The sequence below is a fragment of the Anabrus simplex genome, chromosome 7, assembly GCF_040414725.1.
Source record: "Anabrus simplex isolate iqAnaSimp1 chromosome 7, ASM4041472v1, whole genome shotgun sequence".
NCBI classification, from domain to species: domain Eukaryota; kingdom Metazoa; phylum Arthropoda; class Insecta; order Orthoptera; family Tettigoniidae; genus Anabrus; species Anabrus simplex.
The window spans coordinates 31,008,701-31,032,996 of NC_090271.1; the positions used below are offsets into that span (position 1 = coordinate 31,008,701).

General features: G+C 37.8%; 1 protein-coding gene across 2 annotated transcripts in view; it reads left to right on the plus strand.

Annotated features, from left to right (window-relative positions):
• The window catches only part of nrm (neuromusculin), a 1,172,097-nt gene that overhangs the window by 1,082,978 nt on the left and 64,823 nt on the right, over positions 1-24,296 (plus strand). For both annotated transcript variants that reach the window (XM_068228563.1, XM_067151064.2), the window contains exon 14: positions 18,670-18,813. In XM_068228563.1, the coding sequence (XP_068084664.1) occupies positions 18,670-18,813 (144 nt within the window). The remainder of the gene's footprint in view (positions 1-18,669; positions 18,814-24,296) is intronic.

The following is a 24,296-nucleotide window of genomic DNA, read 5'->3' on the forward strand; positions in this document are numbered from 1 at the left end:
CTTTTACTGCCTCATCTGGAATTAAATTCCTACATTTTTGCTGTACCAAAGTTAGCTTCAAGTGAAAGTTTCTCAGATTGCTCAGAACAAAAATGGATCTTCATAGCATCTGATGAGAACATTTTGCCTCAATGTTTCTGGTTTTATTTGATGTTTATGAACCAATTGTGTCAGCAGCATCAGACAAATTCAGTGAACAAGAATCACATTGAGATCATGAGCTTCTTATTTTCAATCAATGTCAATACCGATGCAGGTTAATAGGACAAGATGAAATTCATTGTTATTATATTAATCATGACGGATTAATAGGTTCCAAAGAAGCTACTTTTTGTACATCTTCAGTTGTCAAAAATGTTACTAGAAAAGTGAAAAAAAAGTACTCAGGTTATTTTTTTGTTTTGTAGCACAGTAAAGCATACTTTTACACTATGGTGCATTAACACGTTGAGTGCCAGACCGAAATTCTTGGGATTGTCGTCTAGTGCCGTGAGCTAATAACATTGAGTTACTCCCTGGTGCCAAAACGTTCACTGGCTTAACCAAGCAAGTGATCGCTGGAATGAGGATATATTTATGATGTATTAGGTTAACTTATTATGTATATTAGGTAAAATATTGCGAACCCATATGGAGTCGTATTGGTCATTACGAATTTTAAACGTACACGCGCCCCCATATGGGGTCACACTTAAACAGTTGTTTATGTCCCGATGCTCAGCCATACTTACCTTTTCCTTTGCAGGGGCGTGACGCTTTATATGTCGTTGATTATGAGAGACGTGTTAGCTTATCCATACTATGAGCTTGCTATTGCTGAACGGTTTTTCAGATTTGTAGGATGGCCGAGAAAGCAAATTTCAACTAAATGACAAACATGGTCTCAAATTTTATTCACGAACATGAGATTTTATGTAAATGGAAATTAAATAATACATTATACATAATATTTGAAAGATATATATGTAACTTAACATAATAACAGGGAAACTGAATAGTATTTGGTGCAATAACTGGAGATAATTGCGCTACTTTTTCGTCATCCGCATCATCCACATCAGAAGTGATCTAAGAAAAAAGAGAAGCAGTCAAATATTGTCTGGACACATTATATGTGAATGTAGTTACTGCTCCATTATGGACTAGGAACGTCACGATCATCAGTCCCTTGTACTTATATGTGAACCTGTGTAATTGTGTTGTCTGTAGTATCATGAATGTAAACATGTGCTGGAAGTACTTACCAGTTCTTCTTGTGGTGCAGTTCAAAGCAATTGATGCACAAGTAGGGCTTGTCAGGACAAGATTTGCAGGTGGTGGACACTTTTGTTGATTTCTTGCATGCTTCTGTGCTACTCATAGTCCGCCTGCACTCCTCGTAGCATCGCTTGCAGCATCCGCAAACTCTTCTGTAAGAGAATTTCAGGTCATATAAATGTATTTTATTATGGTAAAATATTGATTAGGTTCAGTGTTACTTGTGTGAAATATAACTCACCTGTGACATTTTAGGTCTGTGAGTTGATCTCGCTGTTCGAAGTAATGATTGTCCCTCTTAGGTGTCCTATTGACTGGGTCTTCTGGGAGAGAGAGCATCATCATCACCACTTGCTGGTGAAAGTCACAAAGCTGGATCTTCTTTGTGTGCATCTGGTTGTATGTGAGAAAAGCATTGACAATTCACGTACCGTACACCAGATCATCTGTGACTTTGTGGTACCACCGTATTGTCTTGCGTAGAGCAGAGAGATAAGACGACAAGGTGTCAGATATATCTATGCCACCTTTCATACGATTATAATCTATGGTCACAGTAGGCTTCATTATAACTTCACTATTTCTACTTGTTCTTCCTGTAGCTTCGATGGTATTGCTGTGTTTAGTTAAGATCATCAACACATCTCTTTTGTCCATCCACTTCAAAACTGTGACACCTTTATCATTTTCCATGGCCTTGGACTTGTTTTTCTTCAGTTTTGCTGCAGTCACTTCTTTCAGGAAGCCCTTTCTATTCTTTCGCAATGTCCTGACAAGATGTGTCTTGTGGTCAAGAAGTTCATTCACTAGCTCTAGCAAAGTGTAGTTATTATCGGTGCATAAAAATCACCCCTGGTCTAAGTACGGCTCCATCAGGTGGAGTACAACTTCTGATGCCATAGAAAGATTTTTATCAGCAGGGACTGTTCCTTTTCGGCATACATAATAATTCTATACATGTAACCAGAATCATCACATAACTTGAAAATCTTAATACCATATTTGTGGGCTTTTTCTGGGAGATACTGCATGAACGATAATCTTCCTTGCCAGGAACCCATAGATTCATTTATGACTATATTGCATCCAGGGGTCTTCACTTCCTGAAATCGGTTAACTAACAAATTCGCTAGTGACTATATTTGTGCAACTTGCCTACCTGTTGTTCATTGTTGGTAAAGTGCCAGAATCCCAATAGTAACTGGAACCTGTTTCTGCTCATAACACAATGAGGAACTTTCGTGTAGAACATTGTCTTATCGCTCCAATAACAGGCAAAGGATGGCAGTTGCACGAGACCCATCCACAAGTGTAAACGGAGGAATTTCCTCATTTCGTCAGGTGTTGTATCGACCCATTCATTAAGGCAGCTTGATCTGCTCAAATGCTTAGACATCACAACTTGCTGAGCATTTCTGTTAGTTTTTTTGTACCATTAAACTGATTACATCATCTGTTATGAATAAACAATACATGTCATAAGGTGAGGTGAGATAGACACTGACTTTGTCACCCTACAGTGCACACCGGACGTACCCGTATGGGGTCGCGCCAAAACAGAAATTGAAGAACGAAAGGTGGACTATGCACATACTTAAATAGACGGCCGACAGATGGCAGGAAGAGGCTTTATACAGCTATGAAACACAGGTATACTGCGCACCCAAATGGGTATGCACAGTTCTTGATTTCGAACGAACGTACGACCCCATATGGGGACATGTAGCTCAACAATTTTACTACTCTTACGTACTCAAATGGGGTTGCATGGCACTCAACGTGTTAAATAGATAGCAACATGCTGTCTGTGACTAAAATGTAAATCTCTTGTAATTTGCGTGGAGTGTGTATGAAAAATGTTGGTTCTACCTACCAATAATCATTCATTAAAGATCAAAAAAGAATTTTGGCATTTTGCAGCATTTTCTACTGAATGTCTCCTCTTAAATAGGTAAAAAGTAGAAAATGATTTTAAATGAAAATGTAGAGAATATATATCAGTGGCAGCTTGTGCTGAATTATGTTGGTCGTACTGCTCAATAATGCCCAGTACATTGCAGTAAGTGTAATAAACAAATCTAAATACGTACTACATACAGGAAGTGCCACTTGAGTTTGTTGGCATCCATACTCCAACCCTGAAGAAACACTTTGCTCCATGTGCTATCAGCTTTGAAGTTCCTGAAAATGCACAGAAAATTTATGGTAAACATACATCTCAGTTTGTAAGACCCCCAATTTCGAGGGACTTTGACGATATAATCAACTGACTTGTACTAAAAACAACAGTTAAAATGTTACAAAAAGAAGCCTTTCTTCTGCTTATCGAAAAAAATTGTTATCTGGTATCCACACACTCATATTTACAGAGGTTCTGAGACCTGATATATCTTTGGGAGCCAGCTTTGTTAATGGAAAGGGAACATCATCTGATGGTACTAACATTAAGTTACTGATGCATTTAATTTTATGGCTTGTCTTATCTTGTCAGCTGTATTACGAAGAATGAAAGACTATTTATTAAAACCTTTGTCAAAAGGAGGTCATTTTAAATGTTTGAAATAATTTTTGGTCACAGTGTTTTCTAATGGTGAGGTGCCAAACCAGAGCGTAACATTTCAATAAGAATTGTCAAGCTAGGTCTTTCCTTTCACATCCAGAAAGACAAGGTTGTCCCAAAGAGGGTGATATAGGGGCCGATGGCCTTAGATGTTAGGCACCTTTAAACAACGAGCATCATCATCATCATCATCAAGAGTGTGATAGTCCGAGAAAGGCAAGGGTGTGATTTATAGCCGCGTTTGGGGAGGAAAAGCTAAATAAGAATTGCACAACCAAGTGTCATATTTCTACTTTTAATCATGTTCAAAAATCAGCAATGGCAATAATTTGTCTGCTTAGCCCCATAAACTTCCCTAGGCTTTTAGGCCTAAAATCTCACTCATTCGCTTTGTATGAGATAGAATGTTTATGGTTGTTGGCAGTAGCATAGCCAGGATCAACCGATACGGGGGGGGGGTGATGACAGAACACAATGAAGGTGCTTGTGCATTATATTGATATTCTGATTGCACTAAAAGACAGAACAAGAACAATATGATCAAAGTCAACAAGTTTATAGCAAATGATATGTAAACTTTACAATCTAAAATCCAACTTTCGAGGCTTTTTAGAAAATAGATTCAGCACATCTGTCAATATGTCTCTGAATGCATATTTAGTTTATTGTCAGTTTCTGTTTATTTCCTCTTTGTAAAATTTTCATGCGGGTGATTCTAACCCCCAGTAACGCTCCCCTGGTCATTGGATAGAATTATGCCTGAAGTCCTGGCCATTTACACGAAAGGTGGAAGAAAAATACGTGCCCCCAATCTTACAGTATGTTATTTGAAGACTTAACATGAACAGTAAATTGAGATTTATAAGTTTTAAATTGATTTTGTGTTACTTAATCACAAATGAACACCATCCTCTTTTATCATCCATTTCTCCTCTATTTAAGCTTTTTGGGCTTTCTTTCTACTGAACAAAAGCATCACAACTATATTGTAGTCTCTGAGAATGTTTTCATGTAAGAATTTTAAACCATATCAATATCTACACAGTTTGAGAAGTTCTCTATTTATATTGATGAGTATAGTGGAGGGAGCTTTTTGCCAAACAGCTGACAGTCAGATTTCAACTTGCTCTTTTTGCTGCAGTGATCCTCTCGCAAATGGTGGTGCCGGTATTATTTATTATTTACTAACTCTATGGTCTCAGCGACACAGGTCCACTAATACACGCAAATAGGCCAGACGTGCTGCAAGGAGCGCAGTGCGGCTCTTAGCCACCTATCAGAGAAAGCTGTAGTTAAGGGTGCAGCTCTCATGCTTTCAATCTAATGTTCTGGCGTTCGCAGATCCAAACAAGGTTGCCAGATCACCAGTATCTGAGTGGGTATCGACCTTTCACTTGTTAACAACACACAACATGAAGGATGGGATCGCTAATCACAGTATATTATCTTTCATTCTGGTGGTTCTGCAGCTCTGCAGATCATATTATGAAGTAAAATGCACGCATGTTGGAAAAAACATATCAAGTGTTTATGTATCCCTATTGGATGGTTTTTATTCATGTGTTCAATAGTACAGTTTCTTGCTTAACACATTCTCCTTCCTTGTTCCCTGGTTTTACTGAAAAACTAACCTCAAAAATCAGTCATCCTCTCTGGACTGTATTTTGAGATGCATCACATTGTTACATAGTGAGGAATCTATACCAATGATGATCGATCCCATTCAATATCATCTCTGCAGTGCATAAATATTGATAACGGAAAAAATAATGCACGTTTAATCACTTGTAATAATGGATGCATAAGGCTTCTCACTATAACTGAAGCATAATACACAGTTTAACATAGGAACTTTCAAGGGACAGGAGAAACTGTCATTACAATGGAGTTCTCACTATATGCCGCACTTGCTATAGTGGACATCTACTGTATTGCAAAAAATCAAAGGTTTAGTATTAAAATTGGCTTTGAAAAAATATCCTAATATTATTGTATCATTACGTTCTTAACTAGGTGTGACAAACTAATCTGTAGAGAGTATGTTAACTATGAAACTAGTACATACAGTACATGACAAGCAGAAAATTTTTCCCAGTTACACACTCTTGATCTTTATGGACTAGTTCTTCTTGGCATACGGTACCTTCAATTAAATCTACATTTAAAATCATATCATTACAAACAGATACTTAAATATATACAGTATATATTTATCCAGATTGTAAATGGTTTAGAAAGCTTGCTTGACTGTCAAAGTTTCTTTCTACTTGAAGTGAAACCATTGATAAGATATTAATGTAATTATGATATTACACCCTTAGAATTATTATCAACTGTTAGAGGAAAGTACTTACGGTACCTTTTAATAAAGATGACAAGGTACTGACCTTCAAATTTAGACATACCATACAGTTTTTCTTTAAGGGTTATAGAATTATATAGCACTCATATGTAATAAAATTTGCACATTCACCAGTGTGATAATTGTGTGAGAGATACCAGCTCCTATATGCACTTTTGCACTGAAAAAAATAGTTTGTATTATAAGTACTGTATTTAAAACATATGAATTATATCTTATCACAATTATTTTCATGGTAAGTCATATTTATTACATTATGAAGTTTGGTGCTTGGGAAGTTCTGGAGTAGTAAACAAATGTCTTGTTTCTTAAACAGTGTTGTATAACACCTTTCATTCATAACACATTGGAATATCTGAATATATGAATGCAATAAATATCTCACACACCGAGCGAGTTGGCCACGTGCAGCTGTGAGCTTGCATTCAGGAGATAATAGGTTTGAACCCCAGTGTCAGCAGCCCTGAAGATGGTTTTCCATGGTTTTCCATTTTCACACCAGTTGGGGCTGTACCTTTATTAAGGCCACGGTCACTTCCTTCCCACTCCCAGCCCTTTTCTATTCCATCATCGCCACTATCTGTATCGGTGCAACATAAAGCAAATTGTAAAAACATATAATAATAATAATAATAATAATAATAATAATAATAATAATAATAATAATAATAATAATAATAATAATAATAATAATAAATGTAATATTTTGCATGACTTAAGGAAACATACTATATGAGTTTTTTTTACCACTGCTCTTCAATTATCTCTATTGCAAAGTCAACTGATTATCTTGAACATCAGAGACAGACCATTATGTTAGTTGCAGAACCTTACAATCAGATATTCATCAGAGCATACAGCAGTACACCTTACAGTACTGCCTTGCAACTGGAGTGTGTAATACTGCTAGGTAGGCCTACTCCTTAATGGAGTATTCAAAATATTCACACATTCAGACTTTACTAGTTTCTATGGAATCAGATATCCCATACTGACCTTACTATTTGCTTCCTTTGATTTTTATCCCAGATTGCATTGTAAAAAAACTGAAAATCTTTAACATAAAATTTCTAACTTCTTCCTATGTCACCCTTATCCAAGAAGCTCCTGAGTCAGGCTGTGGATTAAGTGACCTTCTTGCAATTTCCTCCACTGGTGGACCAGCAACTAAGACAAGAGTCACTGCCGCAGAGTCCTATGCGATAAGAAAATTCCATTGCATCTATAATCTGAAGTCTACCATACAGTTGTCGGACTGGTGGCCCTTTATGGAGATGAATGCTGGCCTACAACATTGAAGTATGAACAGGCACTTCATGCAATGGAAATGAAGGTCCTGTGATGGTGCAGTCACTTGAATCAACTAGACCAGACCAGGAATGATGATGCGCAGAAGTGATTCAAGGTTACCCCAATCACAGAGAAAATCCATGAATCACGCCTGCAATGTTATGGGATCTACTCCGTTGCAGTGAAATCTCAGTTACAAAGACTGTCCTTCAACTGAACGTAGAGGGTTGCTGACCTCAAACATGCTGGCTGGACCAGTTGAGAGATGGCATGTTTATCAACTGAAGTGAAGGTAACATTGTAAGGAAAGCAGATTCCACATAAATGGGAAAATGCAACAAAGATGATTATAGCTCTGTTTTAATCATCAGTGATTTAGATGATAAAGATCAAAAAGTCAGCCCAATTTCATCCATTTTGTAAATGTCTTTCAAATCATATCCTTCTATAACTGGAGGGAGATGATCTTTCAAGTGTATGCTAGTTGCATCACTTAAATCGCCTGCTTCACCACTGATTGATCAGAAAACAATGTCTTACGAACATGGAACGTTTCAAGTCAACCATTACTAGCAGTAAAATCTGTCACTCCAATTTTAGCAGCTATACCAAATGCTTTTTCTTTCATTAGCAGTCCACTTATAGAAATGTCTCTTAATCTTGCCCAATTTGAGCAACATGTTATTAACATTACCATATATTTCTTGATGTTTTTCTCAATACTGCAATACACCTTAGCATTCCACTCCTTTAAAATGCCATCTTTTAGTTTTAAAATTGAATTGATCTGAGTTTTGTTACATACATATTTTCTAGTTAATTTCTTTTCCAGTAACCTGATTTCACCATCATGGATCACTTTTATGTGATATTCAAGAAATAACATTCCTCTTACATTCTTGGATGCCTTTACCATCACAAGAACTTTTATGACATATACCCTCTTGCTCCTTCTTTTAAAACTATAATAATCTACAGTAGAAGTCCGCTATAGCGAGTACGGCATATAACGAGAACTCCGTTATAGCGACATTTTTCTGTCCCTTCAAAATTCCTATATTAAACTGTGTATCGTCCTTCGGTTACAGCGAGAACCCTATCACTGGCGCATCCATTATTACGAGCGATTAAGCGCGCGCGATGTTTTCCGTTACCGATATTTATGCACCCCAGCGATGATATTGCATGCGATCGATTACCTTCGGCATCGTTTCCGCGCTATGTGTACTAGCGATTTCTCTCGTCGACATTCGAAGGCAATGTCGGAGTCGATTAGTAATATCCGTCGACAGCTGTTCCGTAAAGAAAATTCGAAATGAAAGAGAACATATTTTCGTAATAAATGCGTAAATAACGTGTCCGATAACGCTTGTTAACTCGTTAAAAATTAAGGGTGACTAAACGACTGCTTAATTTTGAGGCTAAATACTGCAATTAAATAAGAATGGGATACACCTCGAGATATGGCAGAGTGCTTAATTGATTTCAGAAGTTAGTTTATATTTTGTCGCGTCTGGTTAAATTACGGAAAGGCTATTATGAAAATTTATAGCGAGAAAGGTATAATTTCTCTACTGGCGCTTGAAGCGTGTTTTCATCATACGTATAGTACGGTTAAGTTAGGATACGTGACGCTGTTTGAATAAGAAAACTGAAACGTTGGCAACAAAATGCGTTCGATCATCTTCGGTGCGGTATAGTTTTCTCACTTTGTGCATTTGCGAGCTCTCTCGTTGACATTCAAAGGCGATGTTGGAGTTCATTAGTAATACCCAACGACTGCTATTCTCTAAAGAAAATTCGAAATGAAAGAGGATAACACGTTTTCGTAATAAATGCGTAAATAACGCGGCCGATAGCAATTGTTAACTCGTTAAAAATAAAGACTGAAGTAAACGATATCTTAATTTTAATGTTATATACGGAAATTAAGTAAGAATGCGATACACCTCAAGATATGGCAGAGTACATCACTGATTTCAGAGGATATTTCATATCTTCTCGCGTCTACTTACGACTATTTACATGTAAATTTTTCGCAAGGAGGTTATTTCTCTACATGCGTTTCAAATGTGTTTTCATGATAGGCTACATATACGGTTAGGTTAGGTGACGCTGTTTGAAGAAGAAAGCTGAGGTGTTTGCCACAGAAATCCTTGGAGTGATGCCGTATTTCTCCGAATCCAAGACTTTTTTTTTCTCAGAATCTCATGCGAAAACTCGAGAGTTGTTGAATTCGCGGCCTAACGGTAAGTTAATGGATACCACTGGCAACTACCGCGGTAACCACGCTGCTGCTTTTGACACGCGCACAGAACTCGTTGACAATAAACGACCGCCTCTTTACTACATGCGACCCTTCTTATTCTTAGAAAAGCAATGGCTACTCAGTGGCAGAGTCATAACGCGTCTACCTGTATTGTACTTGACGCTTAGTAAAATTAAGGTTTATAGACAGCAGGAATATTTTCGTGATGGATAGTCGTATTGTAAAGATACGGTACGTGGAAAAGGTATTGCCGGAAAATTTTCAACGGGTTCTAGTCGATATTACGCCAGTTTTAAGTTAATGTTTATTAAACACTCGGAAATGTAGAATAATTGAACAGCCACAAGAAAATACGGCATAGGCCTAACTAAAGCTAATATTTGGCGTTAGCGTGAAGACAAAGAGCTTAAAAAATGCGTACTGTACAAAAAATGCATTCAGTGGTCCGCAACAAGGAAGCTTTAAAGAAGTCGAAGATTAAATTGTGAGGTATGGGCACGAAAAACGCAAGGGCGGAATGGCCATACCGTGGCGCAATAAACTCGTTCGTTGACTTTCAACGTTCGCGATTAGGCCTATACATCGCCAGCCGCTGAATTTGGCCGAACCCGACAAACGAGACGTGCGTGGAGCGGTAGCCGGTTATATCTGACGCTGCGTAAAAGTAACAGTTTTACAGACAGCAAGAATAATTTCCTGATGGATCGTTGTATTGTAGGGACGCATGGAATAGGTATTGCCGGAAAATTTTCAACGAGTTCTCTTCGGTATTATGATGCCAATGTTAAGTTAATGGTCCTTAAACTCGCGGAAATAAAGAATAATTCTGCAGCCGCAAAAAAAAAAAGAAATACGGCGTGACGAAAGTCAATGTTCGGCGTCTAAAAATGCGTAGGCCTACTGTACAACAAGGCATTCATATGATTTTACAAACTTCTTTTTGAGCCTGATTAAATTTCTTTGAAGGAAAAAGTAGGGTTCATCTTGAATTCGGAGAAATACGGTACTATATTTTTTCAGAATGAAATTAAACATACACGTTCACGTAGTATCGGATTACGAAAAATAACAAACAAGTAAGCCGTAGTGTGGATATCATCTGCGAAAACGCAAGTTTTAAACAAACTGATTGTCGTTTCATACCGATTTTAAAGTGCATGAAGGGTTTTCCAACTTTTATACAAAATCGGATATAACGACAATCCGTTATAGCGAGTAAATATTTCGCTGTTATGAATTCTCGCTATAACGGACTTCTACTGTATTTATTCACCTTCTAACTGATAAATATCAGTGAGCATCCATCTTCATTGGGACTTTTCTTTTTTTTTTGCTATTTGCTTTACGTCGCACCGACACAGATATGTCTTACGGCGACGATGGGATGGGAAAGGCCTATGAAATGGAAGGAAGCAGTCGTGGCCTTAATTAAGATACAGCTCCGGCATTTGCCTGGTGTGAAAATGGGAAACCATGGGAAACCATCTTCAGGGCTGCCGACAGTGGGGCTTGAACCCACTATCTCCCGATTACTGGATACTGGCCGCACTTAAGCGACTGCAGCTGTCGAGCTCAGTCTTTATTGGGACTGAGAATGCCTGAGTTCATTAGGTATCCCCTCATGCAAATACAAAATGCAGACCTTACCTTTCTTAACAAAGCTGTAATAGAATGTCCCTCTTATTTCTTCAAGAATGTGGCAAGGACTTGTCTGTCATAAGTCTTTCTTGTGCATGTTATACTCCTCCGAACTGTGGTCTTTTGAAAGAGGTTAGACAAAGAAAATTTCTGGTTGGCAGTTGGGAAGAAAGTTGGTCTTTACAGAGAGGTACAGTACACTGTACATTATCCTTGTGGGTTTTCAATTTTAAGAGGAGTGGTTTCTCAGACAGGTTTCACTGTAGTAAAGTCTAATGCATGATTCACACTTCATCTTTCCTTAATTCACAATGGAATGTTATTCATCACAGAAGTAAGAATCCTTTTTTCAAATTAAAAAAAAAAATTCTCAGAGATACCAGAGTGTTATTGAAAGTTGAACAAGAAAACTATAATTATTTTGATTATCAACAATGGTTTACAAACTGATGATATCATACAGAAGTTACAACATTAATTAAACAACCTTTCCAATACATAACAATTCTTATATTTAGGGTATAACCATTATACAGATGTTAGAACTAGGACATGTTTCACTTATACTTACTAAGCATAATCAGCTAGAAAAGAACTTAAACCAATGATAAGTCAGGGCCCTGTCTCCAGTTCATATAATTTAAAATGTTCCATAAGGTCTAATATTACATTGATAAAAACTAATTTTAACAATTTAAAACCGGTCAGTGAGATACATATGAAGTGAGTGAAATGGAAATGTTGTCTGATTTACTACGAGTGACCGAGTGAAGATAGTTACGATCTCGAACATTTTACGAACAAACACTCTTAGTAACTCACTGCAACATTTCCATTTCACTCACCTCATATGTATCTCAGCAATTTTATAGTTACCACTTGTTTTTAGTAGACACAATAAAGTCTAATTGACCGGTTTTAAATTGTAAAAATTAGTTTTTATCAATGTAATATTAGACCTTATGGAACATTTTATATTATATGAACTGGGTATAGGGCCCTGACCTATCTTTGATTTAAGTCCTTTTCTAGCTGATGATGCTTACTAAGTATAAGTGAAACATGTCCTAGTTTTAACATCTGTATAATGGTTATACCCTAAACATAAGGATTGTTATGTATTGGAAAGGTGGTTTAATTAATGTTGTAACTTCTATATTCTGAAATCCAATATGGTTTATAATGAGATTCATAACTTGTTGATGATATCAGACACTAGGTCTCATACACCAGTTCTTATACTTAGTTTGAATTTTGTGATACTATTGAAGCTAAGGCATAATGCAAAAATAAATCCTTAGCAAATTTACACAGTCTTTGTTCCTTTAAACAGATTAGAAGTTAACAGCTTCAGAAATCCATCATTTGCAAGTATCTCCACAAAATAAATGTAATTTAATTATATTTTTTTTAAACAATTACCTATGATGTTCCATTTTACTTATTGCATTTTAATGTGACTTTCCTCACTCGTACATGCTAGTTGTCTCCTTTGTTTATAATATGAATGTTTGTTATGTTTGCAATTTGGTAGTGTGTCCATTATAAGTGAAAGAAAGAGCAGTAAAGAAAATAACACAGTATTGTAGTGTTAACAGGTAAGAGAGTATTGTTGAGCTCCTTATCAATAGCATCAGCTTGAAGTACTGTGGACTTCATGTGTCTGGCTTACAACTTGTCTCTTCTGGGTTAGGACTACAGATGGTATATAAACTGCATGGTAATCTTGCATCCCTCTCTAATGACAAATAGTGATTATCTGGCCTCTTTGATTATGTATTTTATTTTAAAAATGTTATTTCCATCTGCAGTAAGAGAGTAATATTAATTCCCTCCCATATAATGAGAAACTAGAAGGTAATCAGGCTTCAATCAAGAAAAACTTTGTCAGGCTGAGTGGCTCAGATGGTTGAGGTGCTGGCGTTCTGACCCCAACTTGGCAGATTCGATCCTGACTCAGTCCTGTGGTATTTGAAGGTGCTCTAATACGTCAGCCTCGTGTCGGTAGATTTACTGGCACTTAAAAGAATTCCTGCGGGACTAAATTCTGGCATTTTGGCATCTCCAAAAACCGTAAATGTAGTTAGTGGGACGTAAAGCCAATAACATTATTATTATCAAGAAAAACTAGAAAGGAATAATGATTTATTAGAGCAAGACCAAATGGTAACACACAGGGTGATCAGAAGATGACAATGGTACAGAATGTAATGTAGTGGTAGGACATCAGCAATGGGAGAATGCAATGGCAGAATCAGAATTAACTAAACTTGAAGTTCTCTTGCTCATATCTAGACTATTAAGAAAATGAGAATGAATTGGTGTATGAGGCCTGTTTAAAAAATAACTGAACTTTGAAATTACCATGCAAATACAAACTCTTAATGGTTTCTAGTAAGTCATGTGTATAGTGGTATCCTTCCTAAATAACTGGTCATTTGCTGCATATGTCTGAAACAGTTAATTATCGCTGTACAGCTGCTAGTTTGCGAGCGTATTGAGCATGTTTCGCAACTGTCAAGATGTATGAGTGTTGTGAGAACATTCACTTATACTGGAAAATACACTGACTGACAGAGCAAATGCAACACCAAGAAGGAGTGGTCAGAACTTTATGCCAATTGCAGGGTAGACTGACGTCACTGAGGTATGCTCATGATGTGAAATGCGCCGCTGTGCTGCGCACGTAGCGAACGATAAATGGGACACGGCGTTGGCGAATGGCCCACTTCGTACCGTGATTTCTCAGCTGACAGTCATTGTAGAACGTGTTGTCGTGTGCCACAGGACATGTGTATAGCTAAGAATGCCAGGCCGCCCTCAACGGAGGCATTTCCAGCAGACAGACGACTTTACGGGGGGATGGTGATCGGGCTGAGAAGGGCAGGTTGGTCGCTTCGTCAAATCGCAGCCGATACCCATAGGAATGTGTCCACGGTGCAGCGCCTGTGGCGAAGATGGTTGGCGCAGGGACATGTGGCACGTGCGAGGGGTCCAGGCGCAGCCCGAGTGACGTCAGCACGCAAGGATCGGCGCATCCGCCGCCAAGCGGTGGCAGCCCCGCACGCCACGTCAACCGCCATTCTTCAGCATGTGCAAGACACCCTGGCTGTTCCAATATCGACCAGAACAATTTTCCGTTCCCGTCGATTGGTTGAAGGAGGCCTGCACTCCCGGCGTCCGCTCAGAAGACTACCATTGACTCCACAGCATAGACGTGCACGCCTGGCATGGTGCCGGGCTAGAGCGACTTGGATGAGGGAATGGCGGAACATCGTGTTCTCCGATGAGTCACGCTTCTGTTCTGTCAGTGATAGTCACCGCAGACGAGTGTGGCGTCGGCGTGGAGAAAGGTCAAATCCGGCAGTAACTGTGGAGCGCCCTACCGCTAGACAACGCGGCATCATGGTTTGGGGCGCTATTGCGTATGATTCCACGTCACCTCTAGTGCGTATTCAAGGCACGTTAAATGCCCACCGCTACGTGCAGCATGTGCTGCGGCCGGTGGCACTCCCGTACCTTCAGGGGCTGCCCAATGCTCTGTTTCAGCAGGATAATGCCCGCCCACACACTGCTCGCATCTCCCAACAGGCTCTACGAGGTGTACAGATGCTTCCGTGGCCAGCGTACTCTCCGGATCTCTCACCAATCGAACACGTGTGGGATCTCATTGGACGCCGTTTGCAAACTCTGCCCCAGCCTCGTACGGACGACCAACTGTGGCAAATGGTTGACAGAGAATGGAGAACCATCCCTCAGGACACCATCCGCACTCTTATTGACTCTGTACCTCGACGTGTTTCTGCGTGCATCGCCGCTCGCGGTGGTCCTACATCCTACTGAGTCGATGCCGTGCGCATTGTGTAACCTGCATATCGGTTTGAAATAAACATCAATTATTCTTCCGTGCCGACTCTGTTTTTTCCCCAACTTTCATCCCTTTCGAACCACTCCTCCTTGGTGTTGCATTTGCTCTGTCAGTCAATGTACATTTACAGAGATGTACCAAACGATGAAGGGAGTTTATGGTCAGGTCGAACATAAAAGAGTCGATGACAGATTTCTTTGACATAAGCATCGTTGTGCACCTTCTGGGTCAAACAGTGAACCTCTGGCATTTGTTTGAAATTTTGAGAACTTTGCGAGAAACAACTCGTGGAGCCTCCACCATGACAATGTTGGTTGGTGAACACAAAGTCTCATCCACCCTAGTCATCTGAACTGGAGTACAGGTGACCAGTAATTAATTAAAGGATAAGAATTGAAATATTGCAACTTGAAATTTTTAAAAATGTCCACTAGATAAAATATTTTATTTAGAATGGATCCAGTTTCAGCTCTAAACTGACTAGAGCACATCACATTTGTTTTGTATGTATATATATTTTGCTCTTGTTAGATTTAATACCGCCGGGCTGAGTGGCTCAGATGGTTAAGGCGCTGGCCTTCTGAACCCAACTTGGCAGGTTCGATCCTGGCTCAGTCTGGTGGTATTTGAAGGTGCTCAAATACGTCAGCCTCGTGTCAGTAGATTTACTGGCACGTAAAATAACTCCCGCAGGACTAAATTCCGGCACCTCAGCATCTCCAAAAGACCGTAAAAGAGTAGTTAGTGGGACGTAAAGCAAATAGCATTATTATTATTATTAGATTTAATACCACAGCTTTTAAAAAAGAATACTTTACAGATCCTTAATTTTTTAAAGAAGTTTTACGTACCGGTACTACTTAGTAAGTGGTGGTGGTTATCATTGTTTTAAGAGGAAGTACAACTGAGCAACCACCCTCTATTAACACTTGTAAGAGGGGAAGAATGGAGAGGTCTGGTCCTTACAAGAATGAAGGTATCATCAAAAGAAAGGGAAGGGCCTCAAAGGGTGTGAAAATGAAAGACTCCCTAGGCCTCACAAACCTAATACTAACAGAGTAAGAAAAGAATAAGAGTTGATCGAGTGAGGAGATAAGAAAGATGAAAGCAAAGTAAGTGAACTCAGCTAGGGGCCCTGGGATCCCTTTTAGTCACCTCTTACAACAGGCAGGAGATACTGTGGATATATTTCCAGCCACAGGGGGAAAGTATTTAGCAATCCCACAACTTATAAGCAATGAGGAGACCGAGTGAGTTGGCCATCTGGTTAGGGGCGCATAGTTGTGAGCTTACATTTGGGGGATAGTGGGCAGCCCTGAAGATGGTTTTCCATGTTTTCCTATTTTCACACCGGGCAAATGCTGGGGCTGTACCTTAATTAAGGCCTTGGCCATTTCCTTCCCAATCCTGGCTCTTTCCTGTCCCATCATTGCCATAAGACCTATCAGTGTTGGTGTGACGTAAAGCCAAATGTAAAAAAAAATTTTAAAAAGTAATGAGGCTGGTAAAACAACATGAAAATACAAAATAGCAGCTCATGAATAGCAATCACTAAAATTGTGTTTATTGATCAAAACTCAACATCTCTGCAGGTTTAAGATGCCTTTATTTTACTGTCAATCTTTATCAGCCATCATCTGAAGAAGTCAATTCATGGTATTCAGAAAGTTAAGAATAAATGATCTTAAAATCCAAGCAATCACTTAAAACATATCAGAAACTCCTTTTGCTAAAACTGTATGCAATTTAGAAAAATGTTAATACCAGATCAGTATTAATATTTGATAAATTTATGAATTAGTACACCTTGCTGAATCCTTAAATCTTGGACACATGCAAATCTTGCAGAATCCTTAAATCTTGGATACATGCAAATCATTGGTCCAAAGAAATTATTATTTTCCATTGTTTTCCATTTCCACACCAGGCAAATGCTGGGGCTGTACCTTAATGAAGGCCATGACTGCTGCCTTCTCAATCTTACCCCTTTCCCATTCTTCCATTGCCAAAAACCTTGTGTGTTAGTGAGACCTTAAACAAGTACCAAAAAATAAATAAAAATAAATTGTACATCGCAGTCAAGTCTTTGATCAATCATCAATTATTTGTATTAAGGGATGTTGACTGGGTACCGTAACACATTCCCTGTCAGATGTTTACTTATCCTTTTAATTAAATGTTTTCAAAACACTTAGAAAAATAGTTTATTTTGCAGGGTAGATGTTCAGATAATTTGCAGAAACTTAATCACAGTAGTGTTTGAAACATTATTCATATACATATTACAGAAGAATATGTTTTGCTAATCAGCAATGAACTATAGTCTGCATTATGTATCTGTTCATCTGTTCTTGGCCAGACCATGGCAAACACCTGCAGACTGCTTGCAACAAACTACGTGTCTCGCTTTACACATGAAAGATGTTCAGATTGTTAATGATTATTGATTTAAGTGGAAGTACAACTAGCTAACCAACTTCTCTTGATGCTAATCAGAGGAAGAGGTCTGACCCTTTGAAGAATGAACATGTCAGCAAAAGAAAGGTAACAGCTACAAAGGATGTGGAAATGAAAGGCTCCCTAGACCTTGCAAACCTAATAACATCAGGGTTGGAATGGAACATGAGCTGACCAAGTTGGATAGGAAAGATGAAAGTGAGGAGCCTAGCAAAAGAAAGTAGGAATAATGCCAGACTCAGCTTGGTCACTGTGGTCACCAACCATTGCTCCCAAGTTGAAAGCCCCTGGGGTTCCCCTTTAATTGCATCTTACGACAGGCAGGGGATATCATAGACGTATTCCACTGCTCCTACCCACAGGGTGGTAATATTGTCATTTTAATTCTATGCTAGATAGTATTTCCTGGCATGTAGCCAATCATGTATAACTCTCAACAAAGTTCCTGAAGTGTAGTTCAGACTCCTATCTAAAGTCAATAATAGGGGAACTCTTGAGAAAATTAGTATAACCAGACAAAGAATGCAAACAAGAATGCAATATTCAAATCGTAACCCAGGAAATGTTACATCAATCATAGGTCTTCAAAAATGTAATTACAGAGCTGATGACCTTGCAATAGATGTCCCTAGCCTCTAAAAATGAAAGGATAATTGAATATTAACAAAACAGTAACATGAAGTGGAGGTTGCCAGGGAAGTATGATACGTGCATCCTTTTTTTGTTTGAGAATTTTGTAGTTATACTGTTCATGTGACGTTCCAAATCTGCTTATGTTCAATGCTGTAACTGATAGAAAATCACATGTGTGAATCTGAAAAACTATGATTTTGCTCCATCACATAGACACAGAGAAATAATAATGCATGCTTTCATTCTTTAAACTATTTGTATGCTTAGACTCCAATATATAGTTTGAAGTTTCGTTTAGTCTATAGTGTGTGTGATTATCTTTCTCTTTTTTGCAGGACATGTAATAAGTTGGTGGAAAAAGTTTGAAAATGATAATTTCATAATAATCATCGCAGTAATAGTGGGTGCTATTTTGATGGTAATCATCGTCTGCATCACAATTATCATCCTGTGTAGGAGAAAACGAGCAGACGACAAGTGTAAGTATATCACAAAGAAACACTTGATATCTTGCACATTGCCTGCTCTTGCCTGCTGCCTGTAAAGCATGTATTACTTCACCATAGTTCATAAAGATGTGTTTGAAGGGATTTAAGTCAAAAATTAGCTGTAGAAGCAACTTTCCTTTGGTCTTTGGTTGTTCTTTAGATAGGTGTGAGACTATTTTATTCTTTGCAGTTCTTGAATTTTACAAAGGGTACAGTAGTTTCAGTTTATTTCCAGTTCATCATATTTCCTTATTGACAAATAGATTTACAACTATAAACTCATAAATAAACTTTTGTGATACTCCACAGAATGAACTTCTGTGCTCTTTGCTGTTTTATATTATTCAGTTGTCATCTGTCGGCAACAAACAAACTTTGTATCGAATGTGATGTCAGCTGTGCTACTCATAGGATGAGACACTATTCAAAGGTTTCTAAGGAGATTTATTCTAATGTAAGTTTTCTTTTCTTAAGCCCTGTTATATCATAAACTGTATATAATATATAATACTAACTGAAAATGGATCATATTTATTTTCTTGTATATCTCTTGACCATTTCTTAGCCCAGGCTACTTTAACACAATCAGGTTGATGATATATTTACTCTGACATAACACATGTTCATTGCTATTCATCCAGCAGTTAATATCCAAGTTCAGTCCTGCAGTGCTTGTGACCACTGGCATCTTTGTCTGAACTCCACAAAAATTAATGCTGTACTCTTTTTTATTATTATTATCAAATGCATCACAATTGAGAAAGATCTAATGATCACTTACACTAGTGTGGTAATAAGGTAAAGTTAAAACATAATTACCCAACAACAACAACAATAGTATAACAAACAATACCATGGAAAGAAAATATTATAAGAAATACTATTAGTTTAACATTCTAAATCCAGCATCATCATACACAAATTCACACACAACTTAAGTATTTTGTCCTAAACGTAGTGTCAATGCTTTCCTCTGCCTAACAACCCACGGTCAATGCTTCATCCCTCAACCTATTTTCAATTACCTGAGCATAATTTATGATGAACCTTTCACCCTCATCTTCTATGACTAGAACAAACTGCCAAGCAGCTGAACTGTCAACTATGAGGCCTGGGTTCAAATTCTAGCTACTCCATGAATTTAAGACTGGCCAGAGGGTTTAGAATGGGATCATACCTGCCTCGTGTTACCAAGAGGTAGCAGAGAAAAGGAACTGACCACTCTATCCCAAGGAAACTCCTGGCTTAGTATGTCTGTCTGAGACTCCAATTAGGCTTTGAACTGAGTACTCAACAAACATATTTTATTTAAGAATTAAAAGAAGTACCCATAAGCATCAGCAAGTATTTGCTGTTTCTTGTACTCACATTGAACTCTAGTGAAACTGGACCATGCAGAGTGCCATCTGTGATGCAAAGGTTTTGATGATTTTACTGACATCAATTATAGATATTCGATACTGAGGAGTCTGAGTTCATTGAGTCTGTCTTTGGTCATAGAATTTTGTAGAAAGTTCTTTATAAATTTTTGCTTTGTAAATGATTTATCAGCTGAAGAAACAGTAAGAGGAATAGTAAAAAATAGGTAAAATGCTGCGCATAAGTTTTGAATTCTTTATTACTAACAGCTTTGTTAAGTCAGCTACAGAGGTTAATTAGGCTATCCTTTTTTCAAAGTGTTCCTGAAACCTACTATTAACTGGTCTGAGAATTCACTGGATAAATCTTTGTCATGTTCAGTTCAAAGAACTGCTGTTGCATTGTGAATCTCCTTGTTGGAAGCAAAATTTAGAAATTTTGGGAAAATAATTTTTAAAAATGGTTAACATTTTGCATACCATAAAATCCGTTCTTTAATAGGGCTACAATAATGTTCAAGCAGCCATTAAAACAGTCGTTCTGAAGTACTGGTATGATTTTTTTGTCTACTAGCCGCTCACTCTGACGCAGTTCATGAAAATGCTTTTTCACATTTTGAATTCTTTTATTTTCAAATTGTGGTGGAATGCCACCACCCCTTTGCCAAAAATGCAGCTGATGACATTGCTTCTTCAAAATAATTTTGGTAGCAAGATAAATTTGCAGTTACTTTCTGAATAAGGAAGCACAATTTATCAAGCTCTTGAACAAACTATGAACATTACTGTACCTTGTCTTCATCTCTTGCATGCTATCATATCTCATTATTAGAATCTTCCTATTTTCCTTGTACTGCTTCCCCTTTTGCTCATCTCTTTACATGTTCAAAATATGGTGGTGGAGTTTTCACATAAAAATTATGAGATGATAGAAAAGTCAGCTGAAATACAAACTGAACCAGCGTAATTCTAGCAACACCAGAAATCTTGGTAGTAATTCCATGTAGAATTGTCTCTCAGAAGAAAAAGTAACTGTTGAAGAAGATTATTTCAGATAAAACATTGACTCCTCTGTAGATCACTGTCGGCCTCCAGATCTTAAGATTGCAGGTTCAAAACAGATTTTTGAAGAGTGGAATAAAAGTTCATTCAGTACTCCATGTCATACATTTGGTGTTTTCCCAACAAAATCATTGAAAATCAGCCATAGGTTGTCTAACAGATTTACAGTTTCTCTTCCAAGTAGTAGAATAAAGTGGGACATAACAATTGACATGCAGGCAGCTGAAATGGCTTCAGATCAGATCAGATCAGGTCATATGAGCATCAAAGATTTCAACAAGTTGTTGAATATAAGTTCTGAACTATGCTGTATATTGAATCATTGTGATCTAAGAATAATTATAAGTCAATGCATACTCTCAGAGAGAGCAAAGGATAAAGAAATTTTAAAATATGCCTTGTTTGGTTGCTCTTATTTTATGCTATAATGCCCATGACAGTGTTTCTTTGAATGTTCCATTCCAAATCTTGGGATATATGTTCGATTTTTATCTTGTCTTCACATTGACACAATACTGAGTATGGTGGAAGTTCTTTAGAAAAATGTAGACCAATGATTGCATGTTGCATGGAATTTTATTGTAGCTGAGCAGACAAAACACAGCTGGAAGAAATGCAAATGAAGAACTTTTCAAATATAAATATATGCACTTTAAAACTTTATATTTGAAGATAGATTGACTTACAAGCATTTACAGTTCTTTCGTTTGTATATATTTTATGCAGGGAGTTAGCACAGCACTGGCAAAGTATTTGTATACTGGGAAAGTCATGTGGTTCTGGTTTAGTAGTTTTAAATCACCTACATAATATAAACAACCTACAAATATTCATCCTGCTGATATACAAGTGCTACCACGTTCTTTAGCATTCACAGACTATGAAATAACTAGCTGACCAATTGCACACAAATTGCTTGCCTTATGCATGCAGGAAATAAATTGTAATGCTTCTGTGATATAGTGAAAAATGCTGAACTGGGAATGCACCTAGAGGAAAACCGTTAAAGCCGGCCTAGGTGGCCCATTTAGTTTGTTGCTGTTTTCTGTTCCTGAGATCACAGTTCACGTAGGACATAGGATCAACATGCATACTATCATAACTTCAAGTCTGTACCTGATCATGCTTGAGGTCAGTTGCAGTTGACTTACTAGGAGAAGGAGAAATGTCATTTCTTTCAAAAAAGACTGAAACAGTGGGATCATTATAACACTGTCTATCTTCACTAGGTTGAAGGAAAATTTCAAGACAAAATTGAAAGCTGTTTCTGTATTTTCAGACTGTGCCAGTGTGCACTCTCCACTCATTTTTGCCCACAAATTTGCATTCATAAGATTTGATTTTGATTTAAGTTGGACTTGCATATTCAAGAACATTATAATTAAGTGCAAAATTTTCAGGTCTTTCCATTCTGATACTGTTTACTTCAGCTAAATCTACATAGAACGCATAATTGACTATATGTAGGTGTTTCTATTAGGTGGTAATAAACAAAAGCTGTGGAGAATGCCTACTAAAATTTTAAATGCGCAGGGGCAATCCAGAAGGCTATTAAATGGTTGCACCAAATGAAACAAATGATAAAGCAGAGTTTTACAGCCTTATGTTATACTAAAAATGATTACCAATCTTACTTGTGCCAGAAAAAAAATTTGAAACATTCATTGAGGCATGCAAGCAGGAGGGGAAGTAACCTTTCCAATTTAACAACAAAGTGAAAAATGACCACAAACCTTCTCATATTTGAAATGAAACAATTGACAGCGGTCATAGTGATCATCAAGGGAGCCTGTAAAGTAAGCTGCAAGGCCATGTGGTTTCAAGAAACCACATTTTGGAGCAGTCTTAAGACTGATTCAGATAAAAATCTATTCAAAGAAATGTTATTCAGTTAAGGTTATATGCAATTGTTGCTAGGGTTGAATCCTGCTTCTTGAAGCTTTACATTGCGTAACTTACAGCAAACGACTGTGAAGTCAGAGTGGTCTCACTGTTTTATGGAGCATGTTGCTCCTTCATTTTGCCTCTACGTCCGTTTGACCGCTCTGGTGAAACCTGCGCAAAACACAGCATGGAGTGGGGATACCCAAATTACCAAGTGGGCCTATGTAGAGTGCGTTGCCGGACATTTTGACTAGATGGTGTCTCAGGGAAACGGTGATGTCTTCTTTGACAGTTTAAAAATTATAGCCACACAAATTGCTTCTTTTACAGACTGGCAGTATTCAGAGAGAAAACTTGAATTTGAGCCTGATAGGTTTGGCCATATCTTCAAATGAATTCTTAAACAAATTGCTGTTCCATATTAATTTAAGGATAGCACTTCTAAATGCATCCCACATTGCAAGGATGAATGATGTACACACAATAAGAAGAATGGACATGCAATAACCAGTTACTTACCTCATTTCAAACCTGGATGGATTTAGGATTGTTTTGCTTATCATTGTTATTAATTTTATATTGTTTAATTTCAAGGGAATATTCACTTGTTGACTGGATGATAATGTGGCTCTGAAAGAAGTCATATGTTAAACGGGAATACATGAGGGCAGAACGGTTAGGTATTAGGAACCATAGGTACTTGATTTACATGCCTCTGAGCATGCTGTTGAATGAACATTGTGGCATTTTGAGTCATGTATAGAAAGATAAGAAGATATAGTCTACTGGTACACAATGACAGGTGAGCAATGGATGAGGAAGAAATAGAAAATGAAACAAGGACAAATTCTAAAGGACAAGCACAGTTCTTTCCTATCTTCTACATCCATCCCCTCAGTCCCCGGCAAGCTTAGTTTAATTCATTTACACTGATCTGCAGTCACCAGGTGGCAGATTCCCTGTCAATTGCCTGTTATTTTGTTAAGAATGAAGCCATATTTTCCAGTGTTGACTCAGTTAAAATATTTTCAATCTGTCAAACACACTAGTTAAATATAAATATTATACTACAACATACCTGGAAAAAATACATTATTAAACAAAGAATGACAATTAACAGTCCCGCCGAGCGTGCAGTACATGCTGTGATTCAAGTGTATTTTTAAATGG